The following is a 15,815-nucleotide window of genomic DNA, read 5'->3' as shown; positions in this document are numbered from 1 at the left end:
CTGGGTAATCAGAACAGACCCTGTGTGTTGGATGTATACTCATATTACTTCAGTCTAATTACTACTGGAAGAATCCACCTTTTGTTGTGTTAGCACTGTAATAAGCAGCCATTTGTAATAAGCCGATCCCCAGTTGTTGAGTACAGTAAGCCGCACACTGGAGCTGTCATTGCATATTAGTTGAATGCTGGTAGGCTGAAATTTAGCCAGAAGGAACCTAGAACAACCAATTTTCTAATAAAGAGGACAATGTGCCAAAAACAATAGATGGCAAAGAAGCACAGGTAAAAAGTACAAATAATAATTGCTCTACACATTCTTCATTGTACAACAGTTTCACTCCATCACAAAGCAGATGTTTGTCCACTTGATATATCGTGGCAAAAGAAAGTTAAATCACCAACATCATAAGTGTGATGGGCTACACAATGCCTATCAACGCATACCAATTCATGAGATGAAAACATTAAGTAGAGACTTAAGCAGATCAGACCTAATTTAGGTCAAATGTAGATAGGGAAATTGGAAAGAGATCCAGTTGAGTTCAGCTTTGTGTGTGGTAAGGAGGAAGGTATGCACATTTGATCTAAACCTGTGATGGTGGTGTAATTAACTGATGTTGTCTGTTGAACCAAATGCAACTAAATTTAAAGCAACCCTTGTATGCCAGTAGGGCTGGGGTGATATATAGTTTATACTTGATGTATCCCGAGGTGTTTTGCATTGAGGTGTTTATCGTTAAATGGTTATATCACGAACATTGAGTATAAACTACCACAGCAGCGTTTTATGCATCTACATGGGTTTTTCTTCGTAGTGTTTTGCTGGCTGGAGTGAAGCTTACCGCATGCAGCATGGCTTCTTTTGCTCACCGCAGACAGAAAGCTCATTCCCCCGCCCACCCACAAAACTCTCCTGCACACATGCGTGTTGTTGTTTCAGGAGAGAGAAAAGAGGCATGAAGACATGTCGTATGCAGCTAGCTAACTAGCAAGCTAGTTTACGAGCAGTAAGAGATAAATGTGAGACATCCATTTTAAAGGCCTATTATGCTCGACACAGAAAATGGATGCGCAGATGGATGGATAGTTTCGTCCGTCTTCTGCGTCGGTTACGCACATATTTTGGTCAGTTTTCAGGGAGCCTAGCTATCTGTCACTTGACCCAGAAGACTGAGCAATATCACCGGAAATCCCAGGGACAGTGCTTAGCAGAATAGCTGACATGCGACCAGCTAAAGAAACAAACTAGAGAAGAAGAGGTTCAGGAAGGAAAGAAAAAGCGGTAGAAGAAAGAAGACGAGGACATCTATAGAAATTGTACTAGCTTTTGAAGAAAGGATATGTACCAGTCTGTTATCGCTGCCAAACGGTGTCTGAAACTGATGTCGGCTCGCGGGAATGAACGCTGACATTAGCACTGCCCACTAGTGGAGGAATTGACTTAACCATGGAGATGCAAAAGTATGAGGACAGCGATGTATGACGTTTGAATTGGAGGTTGCTATTTATGTACATAAGAGAGCATAAATGACCCTTAAAGATTAATTTGCCTCAGAATGGAAACAGTGATGAGAAGACTGATTGTCCAGCTGTGCTTGTTTCCAGGTAGATATCAAGTTCTTAGTACACCGGAGCAGGAAACTCCATCTGCTTCTCCTCCTCTAGCTGCTCTTATTAAATAAAAGCTAATAAGAGCTGATCTTAAATCAGATATTTTCGTCTGTTTTACAGGAAGTTTATGCAGCTATTTCCAACATGTGCTCGCTGTCTGCTGATGGGAGTGTAGCTCACCTGGGTGTGCACACGAAGCGACAACCTCCACCTGTAAAATGTGAAGCGTATGCGGCAAAAAAAATCGCAGTTCACCCCTCATCCGCTAGGGGCTGGCTCCAAAACAGCGCAAATCCCCATAGACTCCCATGTTAAAAAGACCAACTTCACAGCAGAAATAAACATGTTTAAAGCCTGGTACAAAAATCCATTTTAGGATTAATAGGTCAAGTTTACCGTCATGACATCTGTGAGGGGGGTGAATTTTTTTCTAACTCATCCACTTGGATGTTATTTAATCTTGAAATTCGGCATAATTAGGGGCGTGTCCTTTCGATTGACAGGTATCCAACATCCGCGGAAAGGAGTGCAACACAACCACGGTTTTTAACCGGGTAACGGCACTCTTTAGCCCGTCTATCTCCGTTAGCTGTTTAGCTACGGTAAGCTCGGTTAGCTCTTAGCTACAGATAGCTCAGAGTTTGATGGGTGTCAATCATCTACCCCATCTTCACGGTCCCCCTCTCACCTCGACATCTTTGCCCATTTTTGGATTTTCCGGGAGTAACGACGCGTGATGCTACCAAGATGGCGACGGTGGGCACTGTCAAACGAGCTTCACTTTTGCTCTTCAGAAACATACGGGTGATGTCACGGAGGCTACGTCCATCTTTTATATACAGTCTATGGTGCACACGGCATGTAGAGACGTGACGTAATTATACATCAACATGATAAAGCACACCAGGTTGTTTAGTTTTTATAATAAAAGAAAAAAATTGAAACCTGTTATAGAGGAAAGGGGACCTTAGATTATTTCTGTTATGATCTGGTGCAAAGTAGAAATAAACTAAATAACAAAATAATATATTATGTGAATATAAAATAATTGAATGAAAATAATATTTAAGGTATTGCGAAATTTATACTAAATTAAAAAAAAGAAAAGAAACCTGATTTCCTAGGAGTGGCTAGGGTTGCTATTGGGCGGTTGGGGCACCCCACTAATATAATAGTCAGGGAAACACTGGTTTTTAATAAATGTTCATGAGAGCAGGTACCTGGTTTAAAATAAAAGGTTTATTGAAAGTGAAAAATCACAATGAAGTTAAATTTAGCAGAGTTTATTTAAATCCTATTGGTGTCCTTTTATGCATATTATTTTGAATTCAACATAAACACAGTGTTTCTGAGGAGATTTCAAATCGCTTGAAATACATATTCTGTATCGGGATAAAATATCAGGTTATCAGTTATTTGCCATAACGCCCAGACCTATATGCCGGCATGTTGAAAATAAAATAATTTTCATTGCAAGATGCCACAAAATCTGGTATAACTCTTACACACGCTGTACCCCCAGTCCATTGTAGTTTCTGAGGGCACACTTTAGTTAATAAATTGATATATACCTAGTTTTTCTTAATTTACACATATAAATTATAAATAATACGCAAATACACAAACTTACATAAATAAACAGAGTTGTTTATCTTTGTTTGCAGACAGAGAAGCAGGGTACACCCTGTACAAGTTCAGCAGTCCTGAACAAAGTCTCTACATTAAATCATTTGAGGCATGGCTGTTTCCCATCTCACTGCTTGACACCTAAATTCCTAAATTTATGTAAATATATTTGAGAATGTAATCTTTTTCTGATCAGTTACTGCTTCTTTTGTATACTTCCCGGATTATGTAGTTTAACACTTGTTACTGAGGAATATCTAAGAAGGCTTTACTTTCTTTTTTTTCAGGTCACGGCAATGGAAATGTCATGTCTGGCAGGTGTTGATGAAGATGACAAAGATGCAGATTCTGAAATCAATGCCCTCACACTCCTGCAGGAACCAGTGAGAATGGCGCAAGAATCAGCTTCTTGCACCAATTCTTTTAGCAAACCGTCTCTGAAAGAAAACATTGTCCTAGATGTTCTATCAAATGCAGATATGTTGTCTCCAGTTGGCCTTGGAAATGGACCTTCTTTGCATGAGGCAACACAAGCCCATGAACTCAACAGCAACTCCTCTGAGAAAGATGAGGAAAAGAGCATTACCCCACTGAAGACTGTGCAGGAAATAGACCCTGCAGGAATTTGGAGCTTTGATGATGAATCGCCCGAGAACTCCTTGGACAATTTTAGTAATGCCAATGACCTCAGTTGGGATCCTCATAAAGAGTTCATGCAGTTTCTTTGGGAGAACCACAGTGAATCCCCTGGTGAGGAGCCTAAAGAGGACGTCAGTCCCACCCATAGTCAAAGAAGAAGGAAACGGAAAATGGACATGGTTGTCATGGTGGATCCCTCAGAAGACCTATACCCTGATCTGAGCCCACAGTCATCTGAGGAATCAACTGATGCTGAAGGCCAAGTAGATTCCAGTCAAATCAGGAAAGTCAGAAAGTCACGGAAGCTTTCCAAGCCACAGTCACCACCAACAGGGAAAATTTCCAAGTATCCCAATGGAACCGTAAAGGCCATTAAAGAGATTCTTTACACAACACCTGCAAGAAATTCACATGACAATAGTATGAATCATGGAATTTCACCATTGAAGGGAAGGCTTACAATACATTCAGAGGGAAAGCCATCAAGTTTTCCTTGCTCAAAATGCAAGCTCATATTCAAGAAAGAACATCGCTTGCATCATCATATGAAGTCTCATGAGGACCCTCCTAGTATTTTGCCAAAGCCTTTTATATGCAGAGAATGTGGACACTCTTTCACACAAAGCAGTGCGCTTATTGACCACATGTCCATCCATCAGAAGAGAACAAAACTCACTGAAGAAATCAAAGGCATGAATGATAAAAAGAAAGAGGATGAGAACGCCAAGTTTTTCTGCCCTCAGTGCCCATTTGGGACAAATTGCCCTAACACATTTGTTCAGCATGCAAAAACACATGAGAAGGACAAGCGAAAGTTCAGATGTGACAAATGTAGCTTCAGGACTCTGAGTGAGAATGATCTTAGGAGACATAACATTATGCAGCACACTGTTATTACTGTTAAAAAGCAGATCCAGAATGATGAAACTGGTATCTTTCCATGCAACATTTGTGCTTATAAAGCTTTTAGCAAACATGTTTTTCAAAATCACCTTCTGCGACGCCATCAGCTTACTTTCGAGGAATATACCGCAGCACAGCACAATGAGAAAATCTCACAGTCACCTAAGGAGCACCAGGTATCGACTTACAGAGCTTCTGTTGAAGATACAGAATTTACATCTAAAATATCAATAAAAAATCAAATCTCTAAAAGGGCTTTTTCACCTGATGAGTCCGGTGATATTTTAGACTTGTTCAAAAATAGCAAGGTCAAGAGAGGTCCCAAATCTCAATTAACGGAATCAAAACTCGACAAATCTATTAATGTTCTTCTGTCTCGACAAAGCCATGGAAAGAAGGGGACAGAAAACAAGAAGGAAAGCAATAACTGTAGTGTCAGTGCTCAGGATTCCAAAAGCGAGAAGAATAATAGGGATGAGGCGCAAGAAATGCCCATCAAGGTTGAAGGTTCTGCTGTACCCACAAATGGCCCCAAGTCAAATATAAATAATTTATTGGTCAAAAAGTCACCATCAAAACGAAAGATGTCCACCCCATATCGCAACACCTCTGATCAAGACTCATGTTTCATCTTACCAAAACCTTTGCCAAGTCCCAAGAAAGTAAACCTGGAGGAAGAATTGGCAGACTATGACGAAAAAGATACTTTCCAGATAAAGGATACAGATGGCGATTTCAACTTGTTTGACGATAGCATCAAAAAAGAAAAGAAAAGCATAATATACACCTATAGTAGAAGAATGTCCATGAGGGGCGCTCTACAGGCATCTAAAAGGCTGTTTGAGAAAATAAAGAGTGAAGAGCAAGAGCAGAGTGAGCCTGAAATCAAAGAAGAATGCATAGAAACTGAGGTGTTTCAGGAAACCTTTGACCCCCACCAAATACCACTGGGAGAATCCCCCACAGATGATTTGTTAGAGTTTGAATCGGAAAACAAGAACTGTCCATACTGTCCTGCTGTCTTTGAGTCCGGTGTTGGCCTGTCAAATCATGTGCGAGGGCATCTGCATAGGGTCGGGCTAAGTTACAACGCACGTCATGTTGTGCCTCCTGAGCAGGTGGCTTCTCAAGATAGAAGGCCACGAATTCGACGGAAGATGTCAGCTTTCCGGCGATTGAGAAAAGGTACGTACATACTTATGCATGTTCTCCTTCTCCGTTCTCCTCCTCCTGATGGATGGTAAGGTTGTGCATTACAACCTGTTCTGCCCATCTCTTTTATTGCCTAATAGTAGCCCATTATTGATTTATTTAAAAAAAAATCCACTGTATATTTAAAACTGCTGTGGTTTCCACTCCTTTCTTATTGCCAAATTTCATGGGAAGTGACAATTCTTTGACCAATCAATGGATTGCAGTCAGTCACCCTTCAAGGTTGGATCAGTAAGATTGTGTTCTCAATCGAAGGGTCCCACAAAAGCAGGACTGCTCAGGACAGATATTCTGGCACTCTTCCCGGTTTTTGCCTGTGGAAACAAAAATGTGTGGTATCCTGTACCAAGCCTGACCCCTTGATGGAAACGGGGCTTCAATCTCTTGTCACTTTCCAGACGATGAAGCATGCAAACAACTCTGTATTTTAAAGTAAAGTCTATGTATTGAATGTTTTTTTTCTTCACATGAGTTTAAGGGAATTCTGTATATGCATTTTGTTTTGTACTTGGGTCAGGATGGGTGGTCTGAGTAGTGTATATCAGAGTTTTGCTGGAGTTGGATTTGCAACTCAAAAAAGTCAAAGAAAGTGTTGATAGTCATAATAATAGACTTTATTAGCATTTGATGTTGCATATACATAATACAGTTCAACCTCCAATAGGATCCACATTTCCAAGGTGCTTGTATTTGTTAAATAAAACTTAATGCATTGTTATCCTCATATTTGCTTGCTTGGGATTCCAACTTGATACTGGAATACTGTCATATTCAGTGCAACCAAAGATTTAGCTGATTTTCATGCCCCTTAGCATTTTTTTCTTTTTTCAGAATAAATCTAGCAACTTTTTGGAAAAACCTTAGCTAATACATAGAGGAGAGAAAATTTAATTGCCCTCTAAGGACAAGATCTATTTGGGTAAGAAGTCGCTGGCAGGTTTAGTTATCCAGCTGCAGTTCCACCAACGCAACAGAGACGAAGAAGTGAAAAAAAGCTACTCAAGTCAGGGCTACGAGGGCCACAATCCAGCAGGTTCTCCATTTATTTCTGGCCAGACACATCTGAGTCAACTTAATGATTCATTTTGCAGGACTTGACAAGCTGTTGGATCCATTTAATTTGATTCAGGTGTGTCAAAGCAGGAATACATTGAAAACCTGCTGGATTGCGGACATCGTAGGACCAAACTGAGTAGCCCTGAGCTAGCAAAACAGGTGATATTATTCCAAGGTCTAAGTTATGACTTCCAAGACACATGGAAAAGAGCATCCACTCCTATAAGTAGTGCCATCCCAAGATTGAAATAAAATTATATTAAATGATTTGAGATATTAAATTTGTTTGTTTTGAAAATGTTTGTTTAAATTCTGGGTTTATATCAAGAATCTCCAACTGGTCCTCGTAAGCTACTGTCCAATAAGTTTTGGTAGTTTCCCTACTGCTACATGCTTTTGCAGAACTTCTCATTTGAGTGAGGTGTGTTGTAGTAGGTTGTAGTAGAGAAACGGGACAGTTGCTGACGACGTCAGGAGTTGGAAATCACTGGTTTACATTATAACTTTGTGTGTTATTTGATTCTACCCACCTAAAATATTTTGCACTTGTTTGGTTTTGTTTCTAATTTTTAAAAAAATGTTTTATTTTTGTTTTTTTCCCCCCTCAGCATTGCAGCTAGAGTCAGAGTCTGAGACTACGAAGAGCATTCACTCTTGTCCTTTATGTGGGGACTCGTTTGATAACAGAACTGGGCAGTCAAACCACATACGAGGCCACCTGAAAAAGCTTGGTAAAAGCTTTTCCACAAAGAACAAATCCCCATTAATTTTACTCCGTGAATTGATGCGAGACAAGAAGGAGTGCCAGCGAGCCCTTCAGATTCTGGGAAAAAGACGGAACCATTTCCAATATGGTGCCTCACCAAAGCTGCATACTGCTAATCGTTTCACACATCAACCGACTGGATTCCCAAAAAGTCATACAATTTCCAGTGTTTGCAGTGATGCCAAACCACTGATACCCACGTTTTCTTTAGCAGATATCGAATCAGAAAAAGAGCAACTGGAGACTAAGTTGGATGTTAAAAATTCATTCTCGGGCACAACAGCCTTGATAGGGATTCTGAAGAAAAGGAAATGCCAGGAAGATGCCAGAATAAAGGGATCCTCTCAGATGTCAAGAAATGTGTTGCCAGTTTCTTCAAACAGCGAGCAAAGTTCAGGATCAAAAGTTGCATCCTCACTGCCAAACTCAGTATCTGGTAAGTAACTGCCTCAAAGAAGTAAACAAATATGTTAGGAAATTGAATACTTTATGCTGTCTGAATATTTTAAACTTGTTGATATTGTTAATTTACAGGAGTAGAATTAAAAACTTGTTTAATAGCTCTTCACTTTTATGTCAAATACACAGCAAACAAAATCAAAAATAACTTTTGATGCAGAAATCTGAGCTCTGATCATTAGGATCTATGATGATGAAGTGAGGTGTCATCAGCATAAAGGTGTACAATAGGATTGACAAACATTGGAAGGACAAAATAGGAAAGAAGGTTGCACATAATCATGAAGATAACTATTTTAGTTTTCCCTTGTAATCCTAATCATGTTAAAGTGCAAAAGATTATTTAGACCTGTCATAAAGAAAGAAAAATTTGAACTGAATGAAGAAATTTAAGTTAACTAAATCTTTTTAATCGTATATCCGTTTGGTCCATTGCAGCGTCATGGGGAAGCTGGAGTCTATCCCAGTTACTACTAGGCTAGAAACAGGGTACACTCTGAACAGATTGTTAGTCTATCACATGACCTCATTAATCCCAAAAATGGACAACTATTTTTGCAGCTTAAGTAATCAAAAATAGTTATGTCTGTCATTGGCAATTAAAAAAGTCTTCAGGATTAATTATTGCTGTGGACACAAATGTCTTCCTCTGTCATTCCATGTTGCAACAGAACTGAAGAAGAAGCCTCTGACTGAACATGTCTGTCTGAGGCTCAAATGTAGTTCTCTGCACATCTTTAACAGTTAAAGTTTCATACAAAGATGCATTCAATGTGTCTCTTATTTTTACAGTCTGATGAAGACTTTATCATAAGAAAGTAATTATGTTGCTGTAATGTTGTTGTGCAATATGTAGTCCCCTTATAAACCATATCTAGCATAATAAACCTGTAGCCCTGTTTCCCTGTGTGTCCTGAAATGTGTTGAGAAAAGATAAACATGCTTGCTTGTCTTTTTTTTTGTTTGTTTGTTTTTTTTACAGAGAAAGGTGAATTCAACCGGAAAGTGTGCATCCATTGCAATGCAACTTTCCACAGTGGAGTTAGCTTGTCCAATCATCTCCGGGCATATGCAAAAAGACAAAGGATCGCCTTGCTCGAGGGAACCAGTAAGTCTTGCACGTAATGTTGGTTTGTTTTACCAATTAAGTAACATTTTTTATTGAGACCAGATTAGAAGGTTCACCATTCTTCATTCTTCACCTCCAGAGAAGTCGAAAATGCCTTAAACTGTAATTGACATACTTACAAGTGCTTTACAATTTTCCATCTTGTTCACTTAAGAAATGGCCTGATTTAGTCCATTTAGTCAGTTTGCTCTTCCTGAGTTTTATTTAGATAATGCAATAATATCAGTCCAGAAAAGTACAAAATCATCTTCAGGAATTATCATAAATTAGCATATCATGTGCTTTTAATGCACAACTTAAATGGGAAACCCCTCATATTTGGAATTCTGTCAGAATTTAAAACCTTCATTCAGCTGAAGCCTTGTGCAGATGAACATGGATGTTTTTAAGATTGCAATGAATTTCTTTCTTTTTCTTTGCCTGTCATCCACCAAACATTTTGGAAATTGCCCTCCAGGATATGGCATCTCACCAACTCCTGTCGTCACATATACATTGACTGGAAAACTGGGGTTTCTCGTCTGCTACATGGATTGTGCTCTAGGTTTAACATCACAGAAATGCACCAATCTACCCGTTGAATTGACAAATGCAAACTTAGCCAAGCTAGTACTGATGCCAACCTTGCTAACCGAATCTTTTACAAGTTTAGATGTAAATGTCCAGTTACAGGCCAGTACAGCGGTCATAATGCATTATGATATAATGTAGCACTAGATAAAACAACACTCCAACATAGAACTTGATAAATTGGTGGGACAACTTGAGAACATGGCAAGAGAATCTTTATGTCCAGGACATCACTAGCCATGTTTACATATGCTAAATTTCTACAATATTATAGTTCTGATCAGACTTGCACTGTTGACATGATGTGAGTTTACAAGCATCACGTGTTTGAACGGAATAAAACATTTTGAAATGTCAGAATTGTCTGACTTTCCGGAAACAGCTGTGGAAGAAGAAACAGTGATTTCCGATGTAAACAAACACATCTGCGTGTGCATATTTTTTACCGTATTACTACTTTAAGTTTCTCCCCACTTATATTTAAGTTCTTTTAAAATCTCAAGCAATGTTTTTGTATCATAAACCAATCAATTCTGTTTTGGTCCCGCCGTGTCTTTGACTAGCCCATAGATTGTATATAAAAGATGGACGGTGCCTCTGTGACGTCACCCTTAGGTTTCTGAAGAGCTGAATTGAAGCTCATTGGGCGGTTCCCACTGTCGCCATCTTGACAGGGTCACACGTGCCGTCATTTCCAGAAAATCCAAAAATGGGCAAAGAGCTGAGAGGGGGACTGTGAATGTGGGGGTGGATGATTGACACCCATCAAACTCTGAGCTGTCTGTAGCTAAGAGCTAACCGAGCTAACCTGGAGCTAACAGTAGCTAAACAGCAAACGGAGGTAGGCGGGCTAAAGCTAAGGCGCGCTGTTAGCCGGCTAATAACCGCGGTTGTGCTACACTCTTCCTTCTTGCCACAGATATTGGATACCTGTCAGTCAAAAGGACACACCCCTAATTATGCCAAATTTCAAGATTAAATAACATCCAAACCCATAAGTTAGAAAGATTTCACCCCCTTCACAGCTGTCATGAAGGTAAACTTGACCTATTAATTCTAAAATGGATTTTTGTACCAGGCTTTAAACATGTTTATTTCTGCTGTGAAGTTGGCCTTTTTAACATGGGAGTCTATAAGGAATTTGCACTGGTTTGGAGCCAGCCCCTATTTTTTGCACTTCCGCATAGGCTTCACATTTTACCAGCATAGGTTGCCGCTTGACTAGCCATAACATTTTTTACTAGTTTTTTTTAATACATTTTTTTTTAGTTAAATCAACAGTGCAAATCAAGCTGTAACGTTAAGTGTGGGATAACATTACGCTGATGTTGAATGATGTAAATGCACAGTAAAGGCCCATTTGTGCTCCATGCTAAAGACGGATACAGAGCCTTTTGTCCGTCTTCTGCAGAATGTATATGCAAAATTTGGTCAGTTTCCAGGGCCCTCTCGTATGTATCGCCCAACGTAGCAAACAGGGTATTACCCCTGAAAATCATGAGGGCTGTGTTGAACAGTATAGCTGACATGCGTTATCTGAAACAGATGTCAGAACTCGAAGGTGACCTCTGAACTCCCTCTGGTGGATGTATTGGCTAAAAATCATAGCAGCATAAAGGATGCAGAAAAGTCAGATGAAGGTGATGTTTGAAATGGAAGTACCTATTTACCTATATAAAGGGATCATAAATGAGCCTTAAGGATAATTTCTACCAATGTGTTTTCACTCATGTTGGCCAGAACAACAATTGTTATAACCCACCCAAATAAGAGAAATCAGATTAAAATCTTCTGATAACACAAAGCATTTTTATTTTGATCAGGCTTTTAATGCAAATACTTGTGTCCACGTAAACTATGACTATATTTGACTGAACTGCTCTGTCTACATTGAAGGACAGGAAATTAGCTCACCTGCGAGTTCTGTTGAAGACGCAGTACAGAATTTTCCTCAGCTCCCTATTGACGGCTTATTTGGCATCCATCTTGCATCCTGCCTGTACTGTGAGTTCTCTACAGCCAGTAAACGACTCGTATCGTGATTCTCGTCTTATCTCTTTCTCAGTCCCTTTCTCGCTTTCTTTTCCTCTCATCCACCGTAATGTCTTATTGCGTTTCTTTGCTGAATCAGTCCCAATACGCGTTCAAAGTGTGTTTATTCTCCCCTGCTAGCGTGTGACGCGGTGCGTGAAGTGAAACTAGGCTGCAACGTCACACGGCATTCCGGAAGAAAACGTGAAGTTCAGATTCTCAGCCTCGAGACACTGCTGGGCAGCACCAGCTCCAGAAATGCACACACTAGGGCATGGAAACGTAACGCCATGACACTAGCCACATGGTGGCTGATGGGAAAAATAGCCATTGTGAGGCACCATGATCGACATGGGGACAACTTGTTGCATAGTGGGATGAAATACGCACAATCATCATGGGGAAAATAATAGCAAACGAACTTCTATTCTTTTCCTACATGGAAAAAAAATCAAGGGAGTCGTGTGTCCATAGTAACAAGGAGGCAGATGGCTTGGATATCAGCTGTTAGACGCACAGATGTAATTATCCTGATATCCTAAGCTGGTTGAAAGTGTGCTCAAGGTATTTCAATTCTGGTAAGTTTGAACATTTCGCTTAGTGAGACAACTATATCCTTATTTTATTTTGTATCCAAGTAAATTAACAGTAGGTTCCTCTGCGTGTTTTTAACTTGGCACCATTCGACAAAGCAAGCAAGCAGGCTAAGGAAGGCTAGTTTAACACCGTGTTACAATACAAACAGCACTCAACTGAGCTATTCTGACAAACTGGATGTATCCCAGCCAGAATGAGGGCTTTTTTTAGAGCTATTTTTATCACTGTGTCTGTGAATGAAGCCTGACAAATTCTCCTAATAATCCCTGTAAGGGTGTTTGTCATATTAGATCAGCTAGACTGACAAATAGAGGGTTTCTAAACTGTACATGAGCCTCCAAAGATTTAAAATGTCTAAACTGAGCCTCGGTAAAGGTGCTCAAACCACAGACCAGATACACAAAAATATCAGGAAAAGTCAGAGGCGTCAGGGTCTCGGGTCCTCTTCTTAGCCGACATTTCATATGGATCGTTATCTCCAATTAATACGATCTATTCCGTATAGAATCTCCTCGTCTTGGGAAGAAGTTTGTCCCTGTACCGCATATTTTATTCGTTTCTAACGTTCAACGTTTTGTTTCTTTAAATACTTATCTATCTGCAATGGTCAAATTATTCTCTGCGACACCGGCGTATTGTTTACGTTCCAGAATGCACTGCGCTGTTACGTCAGTTCCCATGCCCTATAGATGTCAGTGTGCCATCAAACAAGTCAGAACACAGAGTTTTATGGTCGGAAAATTGCGTAATGTGTCTTTAACACACCGTGTGCATGCAACATTTTATGTGTTCATGCTGGTGGAGAGTTTCTAGTAAACTCTGCTGTGTGAGGGTGGACACCACTTCTAAAAATACCCATGCCAAGAATTCTGCATTTTAAGAAAAAAATATCACAACCTGATTTTACTAGGTAAAAAAATAAACATATTGATGTGTCTAATATTAAAAAAAATCTTTTTCAAAGATCAAATAATTTACCTCCAAGTATGACGCAAAAAATATAGATAATATTTTTTACATGCACAGTAGATGAAGGCTAAACTATCTGTGTAGCAAGATTTTGTAAGTGGTTTTCATGGCCAAATCTTAAGTTATATTTAGGGTGCTTGTGGTTATGTGGGTCCTCCTAAAGTCCAAGCTAAGAATCTAGGGGGTCATTATGAGGCAAGGTATTGCAAAGATTTAATTGCAGTGACCTTTTCGTAGCAGACGGTTTTAAGGCCTACTTCTTCCTGCAGGCACGTAAGTATGATGACACCTTCATCTTGGTGCATTCACCTCATTTGCACCAAAACACAGAGTTTTGTGACTATGCTGTCATCTATATGTTGCTCTGTTATTTAAATGTAAATTATGTCTTTTAGCAATTGACTGTAAAGCAGTTAGGACTCGCTCAAGGCCTGGCTCAAAGAAGAAGACACTGCCCTTACCCCAAACTCCAGAGGAAATGTACAGGCTCACCTGCAGGTGAGTCTTTTCTCCTGTTGTATGATGGATAATATTGGAGTTGATTAACCGTTAAAACGCCACTAGATTGCAGGCGCCCATGAGCACTATCGTTTATATTGGCAACAGTTTCTCAGGAACAGTAATATGTAACTCTGAGGGGTAAATTGTGATGGATAGCTTACCCTTTAGGTGATCTACCGGAGTTTTCAAGACATTTATAGGTGTCCGGGTTAACAACTCAGCTGCAAAATGTAGTTATCATATTTTCATAATAAAAAAATATATACAGTATATATCACTACTATGTTGCTAAGAGATCTCTGTTGTGACCCAGAAATTATGATGAAATGACTTTCTGTCAAACTTTCCACCAATCAGATATGTAGCTTAAGTTGATGTTCATGTCCAATCAGGAGCAGCCAAAGATCAACAAGTGAGCAGAACGTTCTGTGTGTGTCTGAAAAGAACAAAAATAATACTACTCTATGGCTGGAACAAAGCCAAGAAAACATTTTTGATGCAAAAACCAGCTGAGTTGGAGTTGGGTTTGTGAGGATTGAAAGTAAACAGTAGCATAAATAACTTTAAATAGCAAAAAAAAAAAAAAAACCGGCTGGAGGGAAAAGCAAAGCCTTGAGAGAATGATATGCAAATGAGAAAAGGCTTGGTCACTGTTAATCTACAAGTACTGTAATAAATTCTGTTTTGTTGTTGTGGTTGGCCTTTATGCTGCTATACCTATTGATACATTCATTTTACATAATTTTAGCCTCATAATCTGACAGCTGAGGCTGTCCTGGAAATATCATGTCTGCATGCTGACTGGGATTAAAAGGGTTGAACTTCAACAAGTATTTTTACATTATAAAAAAAACAAAAACGCTACCAAAGATAGAAAATGGCTTGGAATTTTAAGGCTTAACAAAAAGAAAGAAAAAAAAAAACCAACACCTGAGGTTTCAATATTTTCTGGAGTAAAATCTCACCGGACTCTCCTCTTTGCAGGTTCTGTGACCTCGTCTTCCAGGGTCCCCTGTCAGTCCAGGAGGATTGGATTAAACATTTACAGAGACACATTATGAACACTGGTGTCCCACACACTGGGCTGGGCATGGTAGAGGTCACCTCATTGCCCACAGAACCCCCAACCCTCAAGACTGATGATGACAGCTCTTTAACACTCACACATGCTGCCTCATGAGGCCGATGGGGACATTTTTAAACTTCACTAGATTGTATGTGTATGTACATTGGATGTTATTTCACTATCTTTTTTTAAGTCAATGAAATACTGGCCAAACGTACAGTATGCTCAATGTTTAGATATTGTGCATCTTTGAACATTTGGACAGCTGAAATATGTTATTATTTTAGATATCGTTACCTATCTGTTTTTACATGGTCCTGTTGTTTTTTTTTTTGTTTGTTTTTTTGTTTTGTTTTTTTCAATTCCAAGTGGACAGACTATTTTCTTGTTTTATGCAGTAATGTAGAGTGGAATCCATTTCTAATGAAGACAACTTATACCTCAAATTTTTCATGGTTTGTGACAGTTTTGAGTCAAATTTGGGGAGCACCTTCTGTGTGGATTTTTCACTTAGAATACAGAATCATATTTTCTTTGGGTTGTATAATGTTTTAATCAATTCCCACGTTCTCTTTACAGGCCAATGAAAATGCCACTGAAATTGCAAAAAGAAAAAAAAAAAGTCTGCAACCTTTTATGCATAGAAAATGTTTTTATAGTATTTCAGTAACAATGTTG

General features: G+C 39.3%; 1 protein-coding gene across 1 annotated transcript in view; it reads left to right on the top strand.

The window, feature by feature from the left end:
* Window positions 1-15,815, top strand: part of znf644a (zinc finger protein 644a) — a 19,210-nt gene extending 3,395 nt beyond the window's left edge. Inside the window, exons 2-6 of the mRNA XM_041991566.1 lie at window positions 3,527-5,966; window positions 7,658-8,251; window positions 9,257-9,382; window positions 13,966-14,068; window positions 15,056-15,815. Coding sequence (XP_041847500.1) covers window positions 3,536-5,966; window positions 7,658-8,251; window positions 9,257-9,382; window positions 13,966-14,068; window positions 15,056-15,251 — 3,450 coding nt within the window. The 5' untranslated portion in view covers window positions 3,527-3,535 and the 3' untranslated portion in view covers window positions 15,252-15,815. The remainder of the gene's footprint in view (window positions 1-3,526; window positions 5,967-7,657; window positions 8,252-9,256; window positions 9,383-13,965; window positions 14,069-15,055) is intronic.

This window comes from Melanotaenia boesemani, chromosome 8 (assembly GCF_017639745.1).
Source record: "Melanotaenia boesemani isolate fMelBoe1 chromosome 8, fMelBoe1.pri, whole genome shotgun sequence".
NCBI classification, from domain to species: domain Eukaryota; kingdom Metazoa; phylum Chordata; class Actinopteri; order Atheriniformes; family Melanotaeniidae; genus Melanotaenia; species Melanotaenia boesemani.
This window is presented reverse-complemented; position numbering and strand designations above follow the sequence as displayed.